We start from the raw sequence: 17,899 nt of genomic DNA, 5'->3' as shown, positions 1-17,899 counted from the left end.
AAAAAGACTGGAACTTTTCAGCATGGAAAAGAGACGACTAACAGGGCATATGATAGAGGTGTATAAAATTGTGACTGGTGTGGAGAAAGTGAATAAAGAAGTGTTATTACTCCTTGACATAGCACAAGAACAAGGGGTCACCCAATGAAATTAATAGGTAGCTGGTTTAAAACAATCAAAAGCAAGTACTTCATCACACAACACACAGTCAACCTGCAGAATTCATTGCCAGGGGATGCTGTGAAGGCCAAAACTATAACAAAGGTTCAAATGAAAAAAAAAACTTTATAAATTCAGGAAGGATAGGTCCATCATTGGCTATTAGCTAAGATGTATATTAGCTAAGATGCTCTGGGTGTCCCCAACCTCTGATTGCCAGAAACTGGGAATAGATGATAGGATGGATCAATTGCTGATTGCCTGTTCTGTTCATTCCATCTGAAGCACCTGGCATTGGTCACTATCAGAAGACAAGATACTGGGTTAGATGGACCATTGATCTGACCCTGTACAGTTGTTCTTATGAAGACTATGGGACACTAGAAATTAATCCTCATGGGCTAAATTCTCCCCTTTGCAAGAGCACTGCTCATTGCAGATGATAGAATGAGGGTACTGGTTATAGCTCCCTGATATTTATCAATGTCCCTAATCCTTACATGACTTAGAGCAGCTGCCACTGGACTCTATTTCACCACTGGACTCTACGTCAATGCAGAATTGGCAAAGTATTTGTAACTCTAAACAAAGCATTATGGTTGTTCTTTCAAAAGTTTACAACTGAACATTGACTTAGTACAGCTTTAAAATTTTACTATGTAGAAGAAAAATTCTGCTTGTAACCATCTTAATTTAAACAAAACAAGCACAGGAACAGTTTCCTTACCTTGTCAATTTTTAAAAATGTTCCTTTTTTTTTGTAGTTTACATGTAACACATTATTATACTGTATTTGCTTTTTTCTTTTTTTGTCTCTGCTGCCTGATTGCATACTTCCAGTTGCAAATAAGGGGTATGGTTGACTGGTCAGTTTGTAAGTCTAGTGTTCATAACTCTGAGGTTCTATTATATATAGAAGCAATACAAACATCACCAAAAGCAAAAAAGGGAGAAAGACACATAACTGACTTTGGGTCTGAGCCTGCAACCCTTACTCACCTGAGTAATCCTTACTCCTGCGAGTAGTTCCATTGTATTCAGAAGAACTACTTATATGAATAAATACTGCTTGGATGCATAAGGCTTGAAGGATCGGGTTTATATTTCCCCTTTTGATAAAAGTCTATTGTAGACACAGTGCCCCAACACTCACTAAATAAAATAGGACCCAGAATGACATATGTCACAAGCAAACAAGTTTGGATATGGTCACTATGAAACTGGTCTTTCTGGCAACTGTACATTGTTCTCCATGAAAAAGTGACTGCCCAACAGCTACATTTTCATGTATGGGAATAGCATAAAATTGCTTATTCTTTACTCACTCCACTTCTAGAAAGCATCATATGATAGATGAGCTTGACCTTGATGACCATCGCTTCTTTCCAAAACCTGCACACCTTACCACATAAAAGACATGACAAACACGCAGATACCGCTTTATTTTATTCCCTTTTGCCTTGCTCGTGACAGCAGCATAAGGAGGCATTCATTATCTTTCTCTCTTTGCTACCAGTAGGTGTGTAACTACTTTCTTTTCCACACACACACACAGGATCAACCAAGCTCATAGACAGGAATATCACGTTAATCTTTTACTATTCCTCCATCAAGAGGAGATGTGTTGCCTATAGAATGTTCAATATGAAAAATACCAGATAGTTCTACTTGAGCTGAGTCTAATGTGAAAATCAACATGCAAAAAAGCCGGGGTGCATGGTCACTAGGGGCTATGGTAAGGTAGGAATTAGATTTGCGAGAGGGAGATTGGGACAACCAAAAAACAGTGAAGGGTGACAGAGGGATAAATACAGTTTTCTACCATCCTGCCTCACCTTTTTTGTAAAGTGCCTTAATTTATAATTCTGAAAGGAAAAGGAGATGAGAGAAGACAGAGGAAAGAATGCAACTTTTTTTTCCCCACCACCCCGCCACCACTTCACAATGTCCTAGTTTTCATTTTGAAAATGTGACCAAACTTCAGGACAGAGGGTATGTGTGCAGGGGTGGAACCAGGGACAGCAGCTTGCTACTTGCAGTCCCATAACCATTTTTGGGCATCAGCTGCCATTGCAAAAAAATATGTCTCCCCAACTCTTGCTTGCACCTCCCCTAGAAAAGCTCAGTGTTTCACGTTTGCTAAACATTACAATAGAGTGATTATAATGAAAATGTTTTAATATAATAAATGAATAGACTGCCTACTGAGATAACCATGGGCTACCGAGATAAACTTACTCTGGGAACATCCAGATGGATTTTCTTTATATGTCTATTTAAATGAATTATTTGCACTGCACGGGCTTTTAGGCTACTAAAAGAAACAGATAAAGTAAATGGAATATAACATTGTCACTGGGTAATAGCCTCTTCCTGCTAGATAAATACTGAGAGAGAAAGAGAAACAATTTATTGAAAATGGTAACATCACCTCAGTGTTCAAGTTTATTTTCAGTGGAAGGCAATTAGGCTGCAATAACATTTTCTTCCACTGACATTATTTCTATTATATCAGATATGACAAAATAAATAAACTAAGATGGATGGACATTGCTGATGCAGAGTGACAGCTACTCACTCTACCATACTGAAAAAACAATATTGTTATTGGCTTAAATTTCATACAGTGACAGCCACATCAGTACTGATCAGGTAATCCTAATTAAACACAATTTGGGGGTTTTTTTACAGCTAAAATTACAGTGGGGTGGCCTCCCCATTATGGTTACAGTTGAACCTACCTTATTGTTTAATAAGTTAGTAGTTAGAATGTGGATAAACAAAAACAGCAAGGCCTGATTGCCCATCATTAGTTTTTGTATTGATGAACTTCAGGCAAAAACAATCCCATACCATCAGATTTTTTCAGACGTGTCCACTAATTTTGTGTGCCTAAAGCCTGGGTGCTGAAGCTGAGATGTCTTCTGACTGATTTTCAGATGCTGAGGATACTCAGCTCCCCCTAAATTCAAAGGAGTAACTATAGATTTGTGAGCAGTGAGCTGATAATCAATATAACTATTTTCAAGAGTTATCAGCTCCCATTTAGACACCCCAATGAAGTGCCCATTTATAAAAGTGCTTAGTATGCCGTAGTACCTGTTGTTCTGGTGACTTATATAAATGCCTAAATGGAGTGATTGAACTTTGAGTTCTTCTGAAAGTCTGAGTCGATATGTACCTCTACTGTAACTCATCCTGCCTCAACTCTGCTGCATTGCCTTTGTATCTATCACTCTCTCTTTTATTATTTGTGAAAGAACGTTAATTTGCCCTGTCAGCCATTCTGTTTATTCTTAACAAGTTAGTAACTAGAATTAGGCTATAATGTCTTTTGAACCCACAAAACCTCTGAGGAGCGTTCAGGACAGTGATAATCATTACACTATGGAAAAAGTATAGTTTAAGCTCTCCCAAACCCACCCAGAGTACTTTCTTTCAAGGTCTCCTGGTGGCAGCAATAGATGTTTTACCCATCTTATGTTCCTCAGCATAATGAAATGAATTATTAACTTCACACTGTGTGGGATCTCTGGGGTGGGGTAGAGCTGTCTGTACTCTCAGCTTCTCCAAAGCACTTGTGTGGGTTCAACCACAAATTGAACTAAAATGTTCAGTTCTACAGACCAACAATAAAGTTAGTCCATTAGTGTTTCAGGGACCCATTGTGTGACTTCAATGGAGTTATATTAGGAATGAATAGGGCTAGAAATTTCTAATATTAAATTTAATAAGAAAGGAGTTATAATTATGTCAAACAGCTCTGTAATTTTGAGATGAAACTGAAGTACGTAGAAAAGCATCAGTTCCAATACTACATTGCTAGAATTTAAATGTTGTTAGCTTAGCTAAAATGAGTTAATCATGGATGCTGAATATAAACAACATCCCTATTAGGCAGTCTATTTTCATACTTGAGGCACACAGTTCTCTGTGTTATAGTCAGTGCAGCAGAACTCAGTAAAACACTATCCCTCATACCTAATGTGATGGCATTTATACACAAATATGGTTTTCAATAACAGATATTCAGCTGCTTCAAATTAATTCTCTCTCATTCATTCAGTATGTCGTGTTGCAGAGGATAACTCCTTTGATATTAATAGTAATGGAGATACATTACATCTGACAGTGCTAACAACATGTTTAGCAGAATACATTAGCTTTAAGTAGATTAAGGATCTGAATACTTTTTTCAGATGCCACTGTTTCAAAAAACTATTTTAATGGTTGCATCTGTTGTACTGATTCAGAAATTATCTCTGCTTTGATATGTGAAAATTAAAAATATTGTGATTAATCGCACTGTTAAACAATAGAATCCCATTTATTTAAATATTTTTGGATGTTTTCTACATTTTCAAATATATTGATTTCAATTACAACACAGAATACAAAGTGTACGGTGCTCACTTTATATTTAATTACAATTATTTGCACTGTAAAAAAAAAGAAATAGTATTAGGTGAATTGAAAAATACAAGTATTGTAGTGCAATCTGTTTGTCATGAAGTTGAACTTACAAATGTAGAATTATGTACAAAAAATAACTGCATTCAAAAACAACACTGTAAAACTTTAGAGCCTACAAGTCCACTCAGTCCTATTTCTTGTTCAACCAATCGCTCAAATTTGTTTACATTTGAAGGAGATAATGCTGCCTGCTTCTTGGTCATAATGTCACCTGAAAGTGAGAAGGCGGCATTCACATGGCACTTTTGCAGCCAGCGTCACAAGATATTTACATGCCAGATGCGCTAAAGATTCATGTCTTGTCATGCTTCATCCACCATTCCAGAGGACATGCATCCAGGCAAATGACAGGTTCTGCTTGATAACCATCCAAAACAGTGCAGACCAACACGTTCATTGTCATAATCTGAGTCAGAGGCCACCAGCAGAAGGCTGATTTTCTTTTTTGGTGGTTTGGGTTAAGTAGCTTTTGCATCGGAGTGTTGCTCTTTTAAGACTTCTGAAAGCATGCTCCACACCTCATCCCTCTCAGATTTTGGAAGGCACTTCAGATACTTAAACCTTGGATCGAGTGCTGTAACTATTTTTAGAAATCTCACATTGGTACCTTCTTTGCGTTTTGTTAAATTTGCAGTGAAAGTGTTCTTAAAAATGAACATGTGCTGAGTCATCATTGAGACTACTATAACATGAAATATATGGCAGAATGTGGGTAAAACAGAGCAGGAGACATACAATTCTCCCCCCAGGAGTTCAGTCACAAAAAAATATTGCATTAATTAAATTTAACAAGCATCATCAAAAGAAGCATGTCTTCTGGAATGGCACCTGAAGCATGAAGGGGCATATGAATGTTTAGCATATATGGCACATAATACCTTGTAATGCTGGCTACAAAAGTGCCGTCCGAACGCCTGTTCTGACTTTCTGGTGAAATTGTAAAGAAGTGGGCAGTATTATCTCCTGTAAATGTAAACTTGTTTGTCTTAGCGATTGGCTGAACAAGAAATAGGACTGAGTGGACTTTTAGGTGCTAAGGTTTTACATTGTTTTGTTTTTGAGTGCAGTTATGTAACAAAAAAAATCTACATTTGTAAGTTGCATTTTCATGATAAAGAGATTGCACTACAGTACTTGTAAGAGGTGAACTGAAAATACTATTTATTTTATCATTTTTACAGTGCAAATATTTGTAATTAAAAATAATATAAAGTGAGCAGTGAACACTTTGTATTCTGTTGTAATTAAAATCAATATATTTGAAAAATGTAGAAAAACATCCAAAAATATTTAATAAATTTCAATTGATAGTCTATTGTTTAATTGCAGTTTTAATTGCAAGTAATTTTTTTAAATCGCGATTAATTTTTGAGTTAAGCACGTGAATTCACTGCAATTGACAGTCCTATTTTCCATATAATTTTTTTTTTCATGTGGCAGTAAGTGCTTTGTAAATACTATAAACTAGCCTCACAAAATAGTAACAAAGCTCACTGCTTTTGCATTTTCTTTAAGAATTAAAGATGTTTTATTCTCAATGTCTTTTAAATTTGTCTGTATAGTTTATTGCTTTTTGATAACTAACTTCAGTGAATTATTCTTCTAACAGAACCCAAAACGCCATTTTGAGGTTCACTTCACAGGGGAAAAAAACAAACAAACAAAAAACCCAATGGGAAAGATATTATGAGGATCAGAAATAGTTTATTATAGTGGAGAACCTGTACTATTTCTTAATTCAGATTTTATTTATGCATTTCATTAGTCCAGGCCTTCAAAGAAGCTTTGTCACAATGACTGGAATGGGAGCAGCAGCAGGCTCTAAATCTTTCCTGTAATTCAACTTCGCATGTAAGAAGTTCTCAAACACCAAAATGAAATGCTGCAACCACACATCACATACAAACAGAGGTTATTGTGCCTTTTTTTCTTGTGTACCTATATTTGTATGAAACTGCTTAGGCATCCAAAAAGCGTAGATCCTTACAGAATATATGTGTTGAAAGCATTTTTGGGTAGCCTCCAACAGTTTTATATCAGAAATATAAAAATTTTAATACACTTTAAGGTTATTGTTTTACATTTCTGGAAAAATTGAGAGAAAGTGTCAATTATAATTTTGAAGAAAAACTGTGTGTGGAATTGTCAATCCAAATTGACAATCCAATCAATCACTTGTTGAATGAGCCAATACATTTAGAGGGTTTTGTAGCTCAATAAATTTAGTGGTAATTTAATGAGATCCTCTTAATCAATTAAGTACAGTTTCAAAAAAAAAAAAAAAAAACAACCCACAAAACTGAAATTAGCAAAAATGTTTCCCAATTACCCTTTTCGCCCCCCTCCCAGTTGTCTTACAGCTCTTAACCTAGCTAGAAGTGTTGGCAGTGTAACAAATATCTTCATCGTTTGGCCAATTTTTAGCTTCTAGAACAAAGACCTCAGTTTTTTCAAGGTGTTTTCTGGTCATCTGTTTTCCTACTAGATTCTTCTGAAAAAAGAATAGGTGTAAAGCATAAAGATAATGTGCTTCAAAGGTCATCCTCATGCACCCATAACCCACCACTGTACTTGAATGGCAAAGCAACACAGAGTGAAAAAGGACCCTGCAGGTGTTTATAACTAAAAATAGTGGAAAACTCACAAGCACTGAAAAGTCAACGAGTAACTATTTCAGACATGTATAAACACTAGCTTTGTTGCATGTAAGAGCCACAAAATATGGAAATAAGAAGGGTGAAATGTTGTGACTAACTCCTGATACTTCAAAATGATTAATAATCCAATATGGTCTTCTTTAAAATTTATGTTGACATTCATTATCAGATCAACTCATTCACCTTCTGCTTGTAAGACTGCCTGATGCACGTATTATATACGAATGATCTAGCTCCTATGATCATGCATGTATTACGTATTAAGGATCTAGCTCCAATCCGGAGAGGTGCTGGAGACTTCCTGGAAAGTGAGAGTATCCTCAATTCCCAGTGAAGTATCTCCCATTAAGTGCTTAGCACTTTGCAGGATCAGATCCTTTGCAATTTCTTAACTTTTTATAAGTTTGGCTGCTATTAGTGGGAAACCCTATCCTCTTTATTCCCTTTCATAGATGCAGAGGGCTCTGGATACAGCAGAACCAGTTTTCATGTGGGCAGGAAAGCAGAATCCCGAGATTTCAAACAGGAGCACACACCTTCAGCACAAAGTTCAGCAGCTGCTCCTTCTCTGTCACTCCAGTGACTACCTGAATTGGCCAGAGGATCTGTCATTATGATCCACCAGCCTCTCCCAGCACCTTTGCGAGAGGCAAGTTAATAGGCTATAGACTCTATTCCAGCTCTGAGGTTGCGGCAGGTGCCACAAAGGAACTTTGTAGCCTGCAAAGGAGAAGGATTCTGTCTCTCCAAAGCCCAAGGGATTTTTCCCATGCCAAACACATATACTTGGGATTGGTGCAGCAAGATAGAGTTGCATCTTTGGTAAATTTCAAATATTAATTTCAGTTTAAAAAATAAGAATTCATGCGGAAGCTTTTGCAGTAGCAGAATAGTGGTTTTTGCACATACTGTACCTGCACATCATTGACATTCATCCTTGTTCCTTCTTTCCCAACAAAGATGTCATCTATGTCAACAAGAATGTACCTATCCAAGGACAATGTGAGCTTTTTCCCAGACAGGAAAGAGACGGCATCTATAAAGATCAGCTTGTGCAGCCAAAAGTTCAAGTTGCTGCTGAAGAGAACTCTCTGAATCCCATCATGAAGCCCCAGGTCATGAACTACTGTGGCATGGAGAGCATTTTTAGTGATGGGTAGTGGGAGGTTTTCTGTAGTCTTTATTTTTGCAAATATCACTGGCTGATAGGCTGAATGATTAATCTGGAAAACTGTCCAGTCATTTCCAGGCAAGGGACCTTTATCAAGCTTAGAGGACTTAGTTACATGAAGCAATGGGGAATGAGGGTTTACACAACAGTCCTTAACACCCAGATTGCCATGAACATGGAAAGGAAAGTCCTTAAACTGAATGCTCTGCAAGCTGTTCTCGCTGCCCTTATGGAATCCAATGACACCCACACCATATTCAATACAGTATTTATCTAGAAGGCCTTTGTTCCATGAGTCCATATTCACATACTTTAAAATATTTTCATATACAATGAGAACATATTTGCCTTTATTTTTGTCTATAAGCACTGGAAGATCACCTTTCGCAGGAGCAATCTCTATGTGATACTGAAATCTGCTGGATTCTAGAATTGTTATTATATCTTGACCGAGTGTTGAGTATTGGCTTTCCACAAACACCAGCACTACGGGATCAGTCCTCATGGGATCAATGGGCTTCACTGTCTTGAGCTCCATTAACTTGTATGGCAACAGCTGAAGATCACCACATTCCACTTCTGAAGAGATCTCAGAAAGTTCATTTTCCTGTTTGTAGCCATTATACAAATAGTAAGCAGAAATAACAATGCTCACCATACAAAAAGTGGCAAGCACGATAACTGTTCTTTGAAAATGTCTGTGAAGTTTCATGATAAAACTCATGTTGTATACTTGCCTTAGACTGCTTCCAACAGCAGCAGCATTAAAAAAACCCACAACTTTTCAACAACTTGTTCCAGTCCTGCTTAATAATTTATGTCACCATTGCAGCACATATGTCTATCTTCAGCAAGCTTTAGAGAAGGTATAGTCTAAAACAAAAAGAAAAGTGTAAGTTTAATGCATCCATAAAAATATTATTGCATTTCAATTAGCTGGTAGCAGGCAAACCATTGCTAAGATAAGTTCTGAATTAATTTCTGAGCCTAGGTAGTTTCTTTTGTAACTTTTGAACCAGTTCTGTTAATTCCCCTCCTCCATTATTTATTATATTCATATTCTATAACTCACAATTTTCACCTTTGCACTTCCTAATTCTACAGGACGGGAGTCAGAGAGATCCTCCACCCTACCTGTAGTCTAGCCCGAGTACTTCCAGCGTGCTTGTGTAACAAGCACCACTTTGGTCATCATCGGGAACTGGGCACAGGATATCAAGAGCTAAGAGACTCTACATCTTGAGTAAAAAGATCAAGGCCCAGATTTTTAAAGGGGGTTTTAATTGGAGTTAGACAGTTAGGCACCTAGTGGGATTTTCAAAAGTGCCGATCTGCATCTTTAGGCACCTAAACACCTTTTAAAATCTGGCCCTACATCGCATAGCTGGCAGCTTTAAGAGATCACCTCTTCTGTGGATCAAGCAGAGAGAGGGACATGTTACATTATATTGAAGAGAGAGTCACACTGGCAGAGAGCTTCTGCAGACGGAGGTCCATTCCACAGAAGTATGCATATCCCCTGCCCAATTCCCACATACTGCCCCTACTTTCACAGGAAACTATCAATTCTGCTGCCAGTACACAAAAGAAGACAGGGATTTTGCCCACACTAAACACTTGTAAGATACAAAGCAGCACACCTAAAATTGGCAAGAGAGGAACTCCTCCCATGGAACTCAAAGTGTAGGACACAGGGCATTCCAGTGGCGTCCAGCCAAATATTTTCACGTTATATATTTCTTTTCCTGTCATTTTCCTAAAAACAAAGCAAGCAAGCAAACCCTGCCTCTCCCAACCTTCCACACATAGGAGATTTCATAACCAGATTAAAAAAAAAATAAGTTAAGAGAGGTTAAGATTGTCTGCTTAAATGCACTCACTCTTGTGTGAAGATTTCTCTTGAGAAGTTAAAGTTGCATGCATACCCTTAACTCTGCCCTGTTGTGTGTGATTCCTTCATTATATGGTCACACACGATTTCTCAGATAATACAGTATAAATTACAATCTTTTCTTCTATGTTAGAGGCATGTGTGTTCTACAGTGTACTATTCTATATACATTAAGTATTTTATACTAAAAGTATACAATAAACCATGCTTATGTATGCCATATTAAATATAACACACGCCAGATTAAGTATAACACGGGGTAATAATAGAAACGTACTGGCACATGAGCCACCTAAGTTTGCAACTTATGCTCTGAGCTGTACCTAAAGAAAACTGTGGTGCTGACTAAAAAGATAATAGCTACTGATAAAATTATAGACCTATTTAAAAAAATAAACTGGAAAAATATGACAATCAAATTAAATATGAAAGAATAAAGCAAGTATTGCAAGACAGCTAACTAAGGTTGCAACAAAAATTGCGTATTATATAGCATTATTTAGGAAACAGAACACATCAATGTAATTGCAGAATGTATCATATATAATACACACAGGGGTCAATATTAAGTTTGTGTTTGCAACATTTAGCTTGGTCTTTTCCTGACTTTTGAGTGCTTAACCACACATCCTCTTAATGTATTTTTAATGCAACAGAAAGAGGTAGATTTTTTAAAAAAAAACCATATAACACTGAAGGAGCCACAAAATTTAAAGCCAAAAGCCATTGCTTATATATGTAAAATCTACAGGGTTAAATTGTAATGGATCTCACTCACAATAGTGGGTAAATCCATTTGTAACCACAAAACCCTGCGATTTGTGTACAAACTGGCAGACGATGCCTGCCATATACCCATTATGCAAAATATACAACTGTGCATGTTTTTAGAGGTCTTTGGCCCACAACACTTTGCGCTCTGCTTCTGCCAAGTTATCAAGCTATTTTGCTAGAAATTCCTATTCCTGGCATTTTGATAATATTTATTTGAGAAAATAACTGAACAAGACAGAATAAGTTTGTGCACCACAAGAAATGCAAGAAAACAAACTAATATTTACAAATGGCTGAAGGAGAAGATTAGTAGTGAAAGAAATTTGGGCTCTTTCCTGCATCTAATACAGTCATTAGCAAAACTCCAAACTTAATTCCCAATTTAAATCAGGATTGGAGCAGGCCTTTTATTTTCAAATTTCTGATTGGGAGAGTTACTGATTGTTACTAAAAACTCAATGTCCTTTTAACTTTCTCAGCTTTAACTACATTCCAGGGGGTTGATCCTGCAAAGTGAAAGTAAGGAGTATAAACACAAGGTAAAAAGTAATGAGTAAGAAAGTGAGCTGAGGGGAACCCAATCTTGCTTTAACAGTAGCTTTAGAATATGTCACCCAAGTTTTTCCTGCTTAACAGGACTAGGGAAAAGTTGTGAAAGCATAGCTATATTTCTCATATGATGGGGATTACATTTAAGCCCATGTCTTGCCAGAAAAATTCATTCTCTGCCCATATCTTTCCCCTTTTTACCCTGTTCTTGAGAGTAAAGAAAAGGTGCACAGATGTATTAAGACTTAGCACACGCAGTGGAAAGGCTTACACCTAGCTCTTATCTTTACTCACAACTGGACATAACAGTCACTCACATTTGCACTGAAGTACAACAAATTGCCCTCCCTGTTGCACACTGTGTTCAAAGCCCCAAAGCATAAAGGTGAATTGTTCAGGATTGGGGGGGGGGGGGAATCCTGGCTCTAGAAAGTAGAGACAGCTGTCTGAAAAGAGAATTTGCAAATTTTATTAAAAATAAAGACTAAATGACAACCTGCATGTGTTACAAGGATCAACAGAATACTTTTGAATAGTGAGCACTGTTAGATGCTTAGGCTGTTATTATCAGAGGGACTATCAGCCTACCGAGCAATAAAGAGATGATTCATCTGATTGGAAGTAAGGTAACAAAGAGAAAGCTCAATCTTGAATGATTGAGGCAAAATTAAGAGGTTGTTTTCAGACAGGCTTCTCATTTGTGGATACAATTTGTAGAATGTTTGTGGATTTTTTTGTTTGGTTTCTAAGAACACTTATTATTATGTTGGACTTCCTGAAACCAATTTATTTTATGAAGTGATCTGAATGAAGAATTGTGGTTATCTGATTAATAAAACAAAAGAATTCCAAGCATAAGGAGCAGCACATAAGAAATCAAAAAGATATCTGAAACATCTGAGATTTGAGAAGAGTTATGAGTTTGTTGATATTGTTTTGGTTTGGTACCTTCAAAAACTTGGGACCGCTCCTCAACTAGTATAACCAACATAGCTCATTCACTTCAATTGAACCATGATGATTTACACCAGATGAGGATCTTGCCTCATATGTAAAATACCACCACAGAATCCAAAAAGAGTCCCAAACATTACACTCCCACTATTATAGGGCCTTGTACCATTATTGTACAATACTATACAATGACCTTTGAAGGAGAATGTGCCACTCAGTCTGCAGCAGTGCAAGCTACCGCTGCACTTCTTCAACACTGCACCTCTGTCCCTGTCTGAGAATCCCTAAATTGATCTTTAAGACTTTTGCATTCATTAAGTATCCACCTGCAGATTGAGACCAGAATCTATTAATCTAGGTACTACACTAGCAGGGGTAGGCAACCTTTGGCATGCGAGCTGATTTTCAGTGGCACTCACACTGCCCGGGTCCTGGCCACCGGTCGGGGGGCTCTGCATTTTAGTTTAATTTTAAATGAAGCTTCTTAAAAATTTTAAAAGCCTTATTTACTTTACATACAACAATAGTTTAATTATATATTATAGACTTATAGAAAAAGACCCTCCAAAAACATTAAAATGTATTACTGGCACACAAAACCTTAAATTAGAGTGAATAAATGAAGACTTGGCACACCACTTCTTTGAAAGGCTGCCGACCCCTGTACTACAACATTGCTCCTAACATGTTATCTCACAGGGCCTCCCAAAGAGGAAAAGAAATAATCTCTTTTTGTCTTCCCCATATGTAAATTTGAATAGGTAGAAATGTTTTGATATATAGACAAATAGGTTCTTCTCACATACAACAAACCTACTAAAGGAAATTTAAGTAAAGTAAATGAGCTTTGCATTAAGTTCTGAATGCAAGGGGTACCATGGTCATTTCTCCCTCTTATGGGAGCAACTTCCATAGTCCAGCTCCTGGGAAAATTCTGTCTCATATAGCCACTAGTTCTCATCCAATTAGTTGACAGTTTCATCGTTTCAACAGAACATAGCTGCAGTGGGAGGTCATACGTATAGAAGTGGTAACTGCCCAGGTAACTAGGGCCAATTCCCATAAATGGCTTTGAATATTAGGCCAGCAATCTTCAATTGGCCTCTGTGTTCAATGGTAAGCGAATGCTGAGAACAGCACCCTGCATGATGTGCTCAAAGAACCAGTGTTACTTTGCAAACAAACTGCTGTGCTTTGTGTCACTTGCACCTTTTTCTGGGTGTGTGGTTTTATTTCTGGATATAATGAACAAATCCTCAGTGTAAACCAGTGTAGCTAAATTGACTTTAATGGACCTATGCTGATTTACCAGCTGAGGATCAGGCACACTAATGGGTTGTAGTAATTGAGGCTGGAGGTCACATATGTGTAGATCGTGCATATGCCATTATTGGTTTCTAAAGCTTACACATATCAAAGCATTAAAAATGTGTATATTACCTTTGCAAAAAGATCTCTCTACTTAAGTCTATGTATCAGGACATTCAAATTCATGTAGCTGGCTTGTATCCTCCTTTTGGTACGCATCCCTTGTACAGTTGGGCTGTCTGTGAACATAGTGGTCACATCCCCAGCATGACAATTTGCCTTCCTCTGTATGGTAGAGCAAAAATCTGCCACAGAGAGTCCCATGGTGCAGAGGGAAGCATGTAGTCCCTTTGCATGGGTTCTCCACTAGCAGGCAATGGTCCTTTATACAATGGAAATACATTTTTTCTGTGTGCAGGATGTAAAAGATAATTGGAGAAAGTTATACTCTTGGCCATTCAGTGACATAATTAGTATTTGTGTTTTTTTAGAAATGACATCAATTCTAGGTTAATCCATCCCTGTATAGTTGGGGTCAATTTCTCAAGAAATGTACATCCAAATGGAATCCCACCCCTAGGGTGACCACACAGCAAGTGTGAAAAATTGGGACAGGGGGTGGGGGGTAATGGGAACCTATATAAGAAAAAGACTCAAAAATCAGGACTGTCCCTATAAAACTGGGACATCTGGTCACCCTACCCACCCCTCATACAAACTGAAGTCTGTTAAAATTGTGTTAGTGTTTGTCAGCAAACCTTTTAACCCACCAGAAGCGGTTTTCTTTAACTCAGCTATGTTACAAGTCTATTTTCATCTGCATAATCAATGAAAAAATTGAAAATATCCAAAACCAAAAGAGAAAATAAAGCCTATAAAAATAGTTTCCAATTTGAAGCAAGATCATTTAGTTCAACTTAAGGTTTACCTCAGCCACATATTGTATACCCTGATCCCTGTGTAGGAACAGTACAATTATGCTACACTCAGCTCCTTCTATCTTCTGGTATACATAAATTCTTCTTGACATTGCATTCTGAAGACACCTCTGATTTACAAAGAGCAAACAAAAATGATATGAAGTCAGGCCTCCCTAGTTACCCATCAAATATTATTTACTGTAAAAGATATTTCTGCAGTTACATATAGCTGCACAGATCTTTATGTCTCTCTCTCCTAACCTAACAACACATTAAAACAACATTCTAGCTCGGTTCCTTTGTACACTGACCACTGCCTCCACAGCTAAAATATGTTCAAGTTCAATATGAAAAACTGGTTTTAAATGAAAACCAGAAACAATACAAATATTTTCCATATTGTGTAGCATTAAAATTATGATTGGTACATTTTTTAACTAGACTGAACAAAAATGCCATTTTTAGACAAACAATCATGAAATATCCCAGAGAAAATAAAGCGTTGACCTGATTAGGAAGTTCTGTTGAAATTATTACATTAATGTTGCTAAACAGGCAAACCTTTGTGAATTAATGAATGACGAGGCACAAAGGAACAATGTCTATTGGCAAGCAATGGTGGTACATATGATAGTATGCATATTTTGGATCCACAATAAAAATACATACTGCTTCCAAGTACTTGGTACCAATCTCTGTCTGCCATAAAAGTCAAGCACTGAATACTCAGGAAAATACCAAATAAGAAAGCTGATATTTAGTCTATATGTTTGGAAGAGATTTTTAAATGAAAAGGATATTGATATGTGACATGTCAAGGAAAGTAATTGAAAGCTATAAGTTTCACAATTTCAGGGCTGGAACAGATGACTATCTGGGGACTTAACATTTCTAAGTGTACCAACTGACAGGTGGGATGGATTAGATGGACTAAAGATTCTTTAAAAGCATAGAAATCAGGAGGTAAACACTCTGTCCAAATCTTTCTGGCAAGTATTATTCATTTTGTTATTAAATCTCTGTACCTTCAGCTTTTTGATGTGTTGTTTTACACAGAGTGACACCAGTAGGAAATATTGCCCTATATGGAGGGGATGACTGCATAATGATCTGTTAGTAAAGGAGTTTTTAAAATTAATGAAATAGTGTTTAGGAAACTGTTGGTTTATTTAAGAAAGAAAGGTTTGAAAAAGTTTAATTTGCTAAAAAATATTTTTTTGTTTTCAACATTACTATGTGACCTCCCTTCAGTACTTTCTAGCCAAGCATCTCAAACAGCTTTACAAATATCACTAAATTTACTTATACAATATTTCTGTGAAATAAGCATTACTATCTCCATTTTTTACTGAGGCAGAAACTCAATCATACAGAAGTTAAGTGATTTGCCCCAGGTCACATAAAGTCTGTGGGTGACTCAGTTCTTCTGTCTCCCAGGTACTTTCATCATAAAACTATGCTATTTCCAACATATTCCTAACTGATGCTTGTCAAAAAGATTAAATGCAGGTATTTCATTAATGCTGAAAAACTTAGGTGAAAAACTGGATGAAAAAAACTACTTCTATTGTTTGGTCAGAAGGCCTCATATTTCCAAAACAATTATCTGGCAGGCCTGAAGAGTCAACTAATTGTTAGTAAGTAATTTACCCAGATAAAATTTCAAAAGGCTGATAGAACTTCTCAGTTATATACATAACATCTGAAATAAACATTAGCACATGCCAAATTCCGCATGGGTTTGGGATGATTTCAGAGGCTAACAGCTAATGGGTTATGACTGTATTGTTAAGATATTTTATTTTTACTAACACAGCAATCAAGCAGCTCTAAGTGCCCTAAAACACTAGAGGGCAACAGTGTCACACAGAAAAACCTATTAACTGCAGGGCTGGTTTGGGTACCAGATCAGGAAGACAGATGCTAACTGAGCTAATAAATAGGAACTCTCCCGAATGCGATATACTAAACTTGGGATGAGTCGTTAAAGGCTATTTTTAGAAACGAAGCCATATCTTGCCAGTTGAAGGGTTAATAAACTACGCTGATAAATATACATCCCCGCAAATAATCGCTGCATGCATAACTCTCCAGACCATTCACACCAGCAGAACCGCCCAGGAGCTGTAGGTCTGAACAGACCTGATTAAAATGCGAGAGGGAAAAGGTCCGTACGCACTGAAAGTTGCACCGTCACCAATAAGTACGCCCCGCAGAAGTTTGTTGGGGGGAGGAGGGATGGCCGGGAGTGAGGAGATTAGGAGATAATAGAGTTTGGAGACTTTTCTATCTAGGCTTAAAGCACAAAATGCGAGCCCAGCCCTGCCCCAATTATTACCTCCAGGTGCACTCCAGGAACATGCCGGTGCAGCTTCCACTTCCCCTAGACCTGCTGCATGCAGCTCCTCCTGGGACGGGACGAGTGGCCGGTGCCAGTCTTTCCCTCTCTCTCCCCGCTGCCCTCTCAATCCGGTCTGCAAAGCCCCGACCGAAGCACCAGGAGGAGGCAGGCGGTACAGCCCCTGGAGCCTCCCTCCCCCCAAAGGCAGAGCTTCCCTCCTTCCTCCCCCAAGCAGGGGGAGCTGGAGGTGACTCGAGGCAGCAGCCGGCGCGACCCAAGCGCCCAGGAGAAGAATGAGCCAAGCAAAGCTCTGAGCAGCCGCCGCGAAGGGTGAGGGGCTGCGCTGCAGGCGGCGGGGCGCCGCGGCGGAGCGTGGGCCAGCCAGAGCCCGCCGCCTCTAGCTCTAGCGAGCGGGACGCTGCGCGTCTTCGTGCCTCTCGCACTCGCAGAGGCGGCGGGAGCAGCGAGCGGGGGACTCCGGCTTCCCCGCCATTGGCCGGCGGAGGCTCCTCCCTTCCCCAGTCGCCTCCTTCGCGGGGAGGCTTGCGCAAGGGGCTGGGTGCGTGGCTGCGGAGCTGGCCGCGGCGGCTTCTAGTCCACGCTCTGCCGCCACGCGGGGGCTGGGGGCGCCGAGCTCCTGCATTCCGCGGCCGCCGCTCTCCGCGGCCGGCTCGCTGCTGCGCTAGGCGCCCAGCTGCACGG

General features: G+C 38.5%; 1 protein-coding gene across 5 annotated transcripts in view; it reads right to left on the bottom strand.

Moving 5' to 3' along the window:
- Window positions 1-17,626, bottom strand: part of LOC140910327 (bifunctional heparan sulfate N-deacetylase/N-sulfotransferase 3) — a 121,590-nt gene extending 103,964 nt beyond the window's left edge. For all 5 annotated transcript variants that reach the window (XM_073340984.1, XM_073340982.1, XM_073340985.1 and 2 more), the window contains exons 1-2: window positions 17,195-17,626; window positions 8,204-9,333 (exon numbers count right to left, since the gene is read on the bottom strand). In XM_073340984.1, coding sequence (XP_073197085.1) covers window positions 8,204-9,184 — 981 coding nt within the window. In that variant the 5' untranslated portion in view covers window positions 9,185-9,333; window positions 17,195-17,626. The remainder of the gene's footprint in view (window positions 1-8,203; window positions 9,334-17,194) is intronic.
- Between the last annotated feature and the right edge of the window lie 273 nt (window positions 17,627-17,899).

This window comes from Lepidochelys kempii, chromosome 4, assembly GCF_965140265.1.
Source record: "Lepidochelys kempii isolate rLepKem1 chromosome 4, rLepKem1.hap2, whole genome shotgun sequence".
Lineage (NCBI taxonomy): Eukaryota > Metazoa > Chordata > Testudines > Cheloniidae > Lepidochelys > Lepidochelys kempii.
Note: the sequence above shows the minus strand (reverse complement) of the source record. Positions and strands in the feature narration are given on the sequence as shown.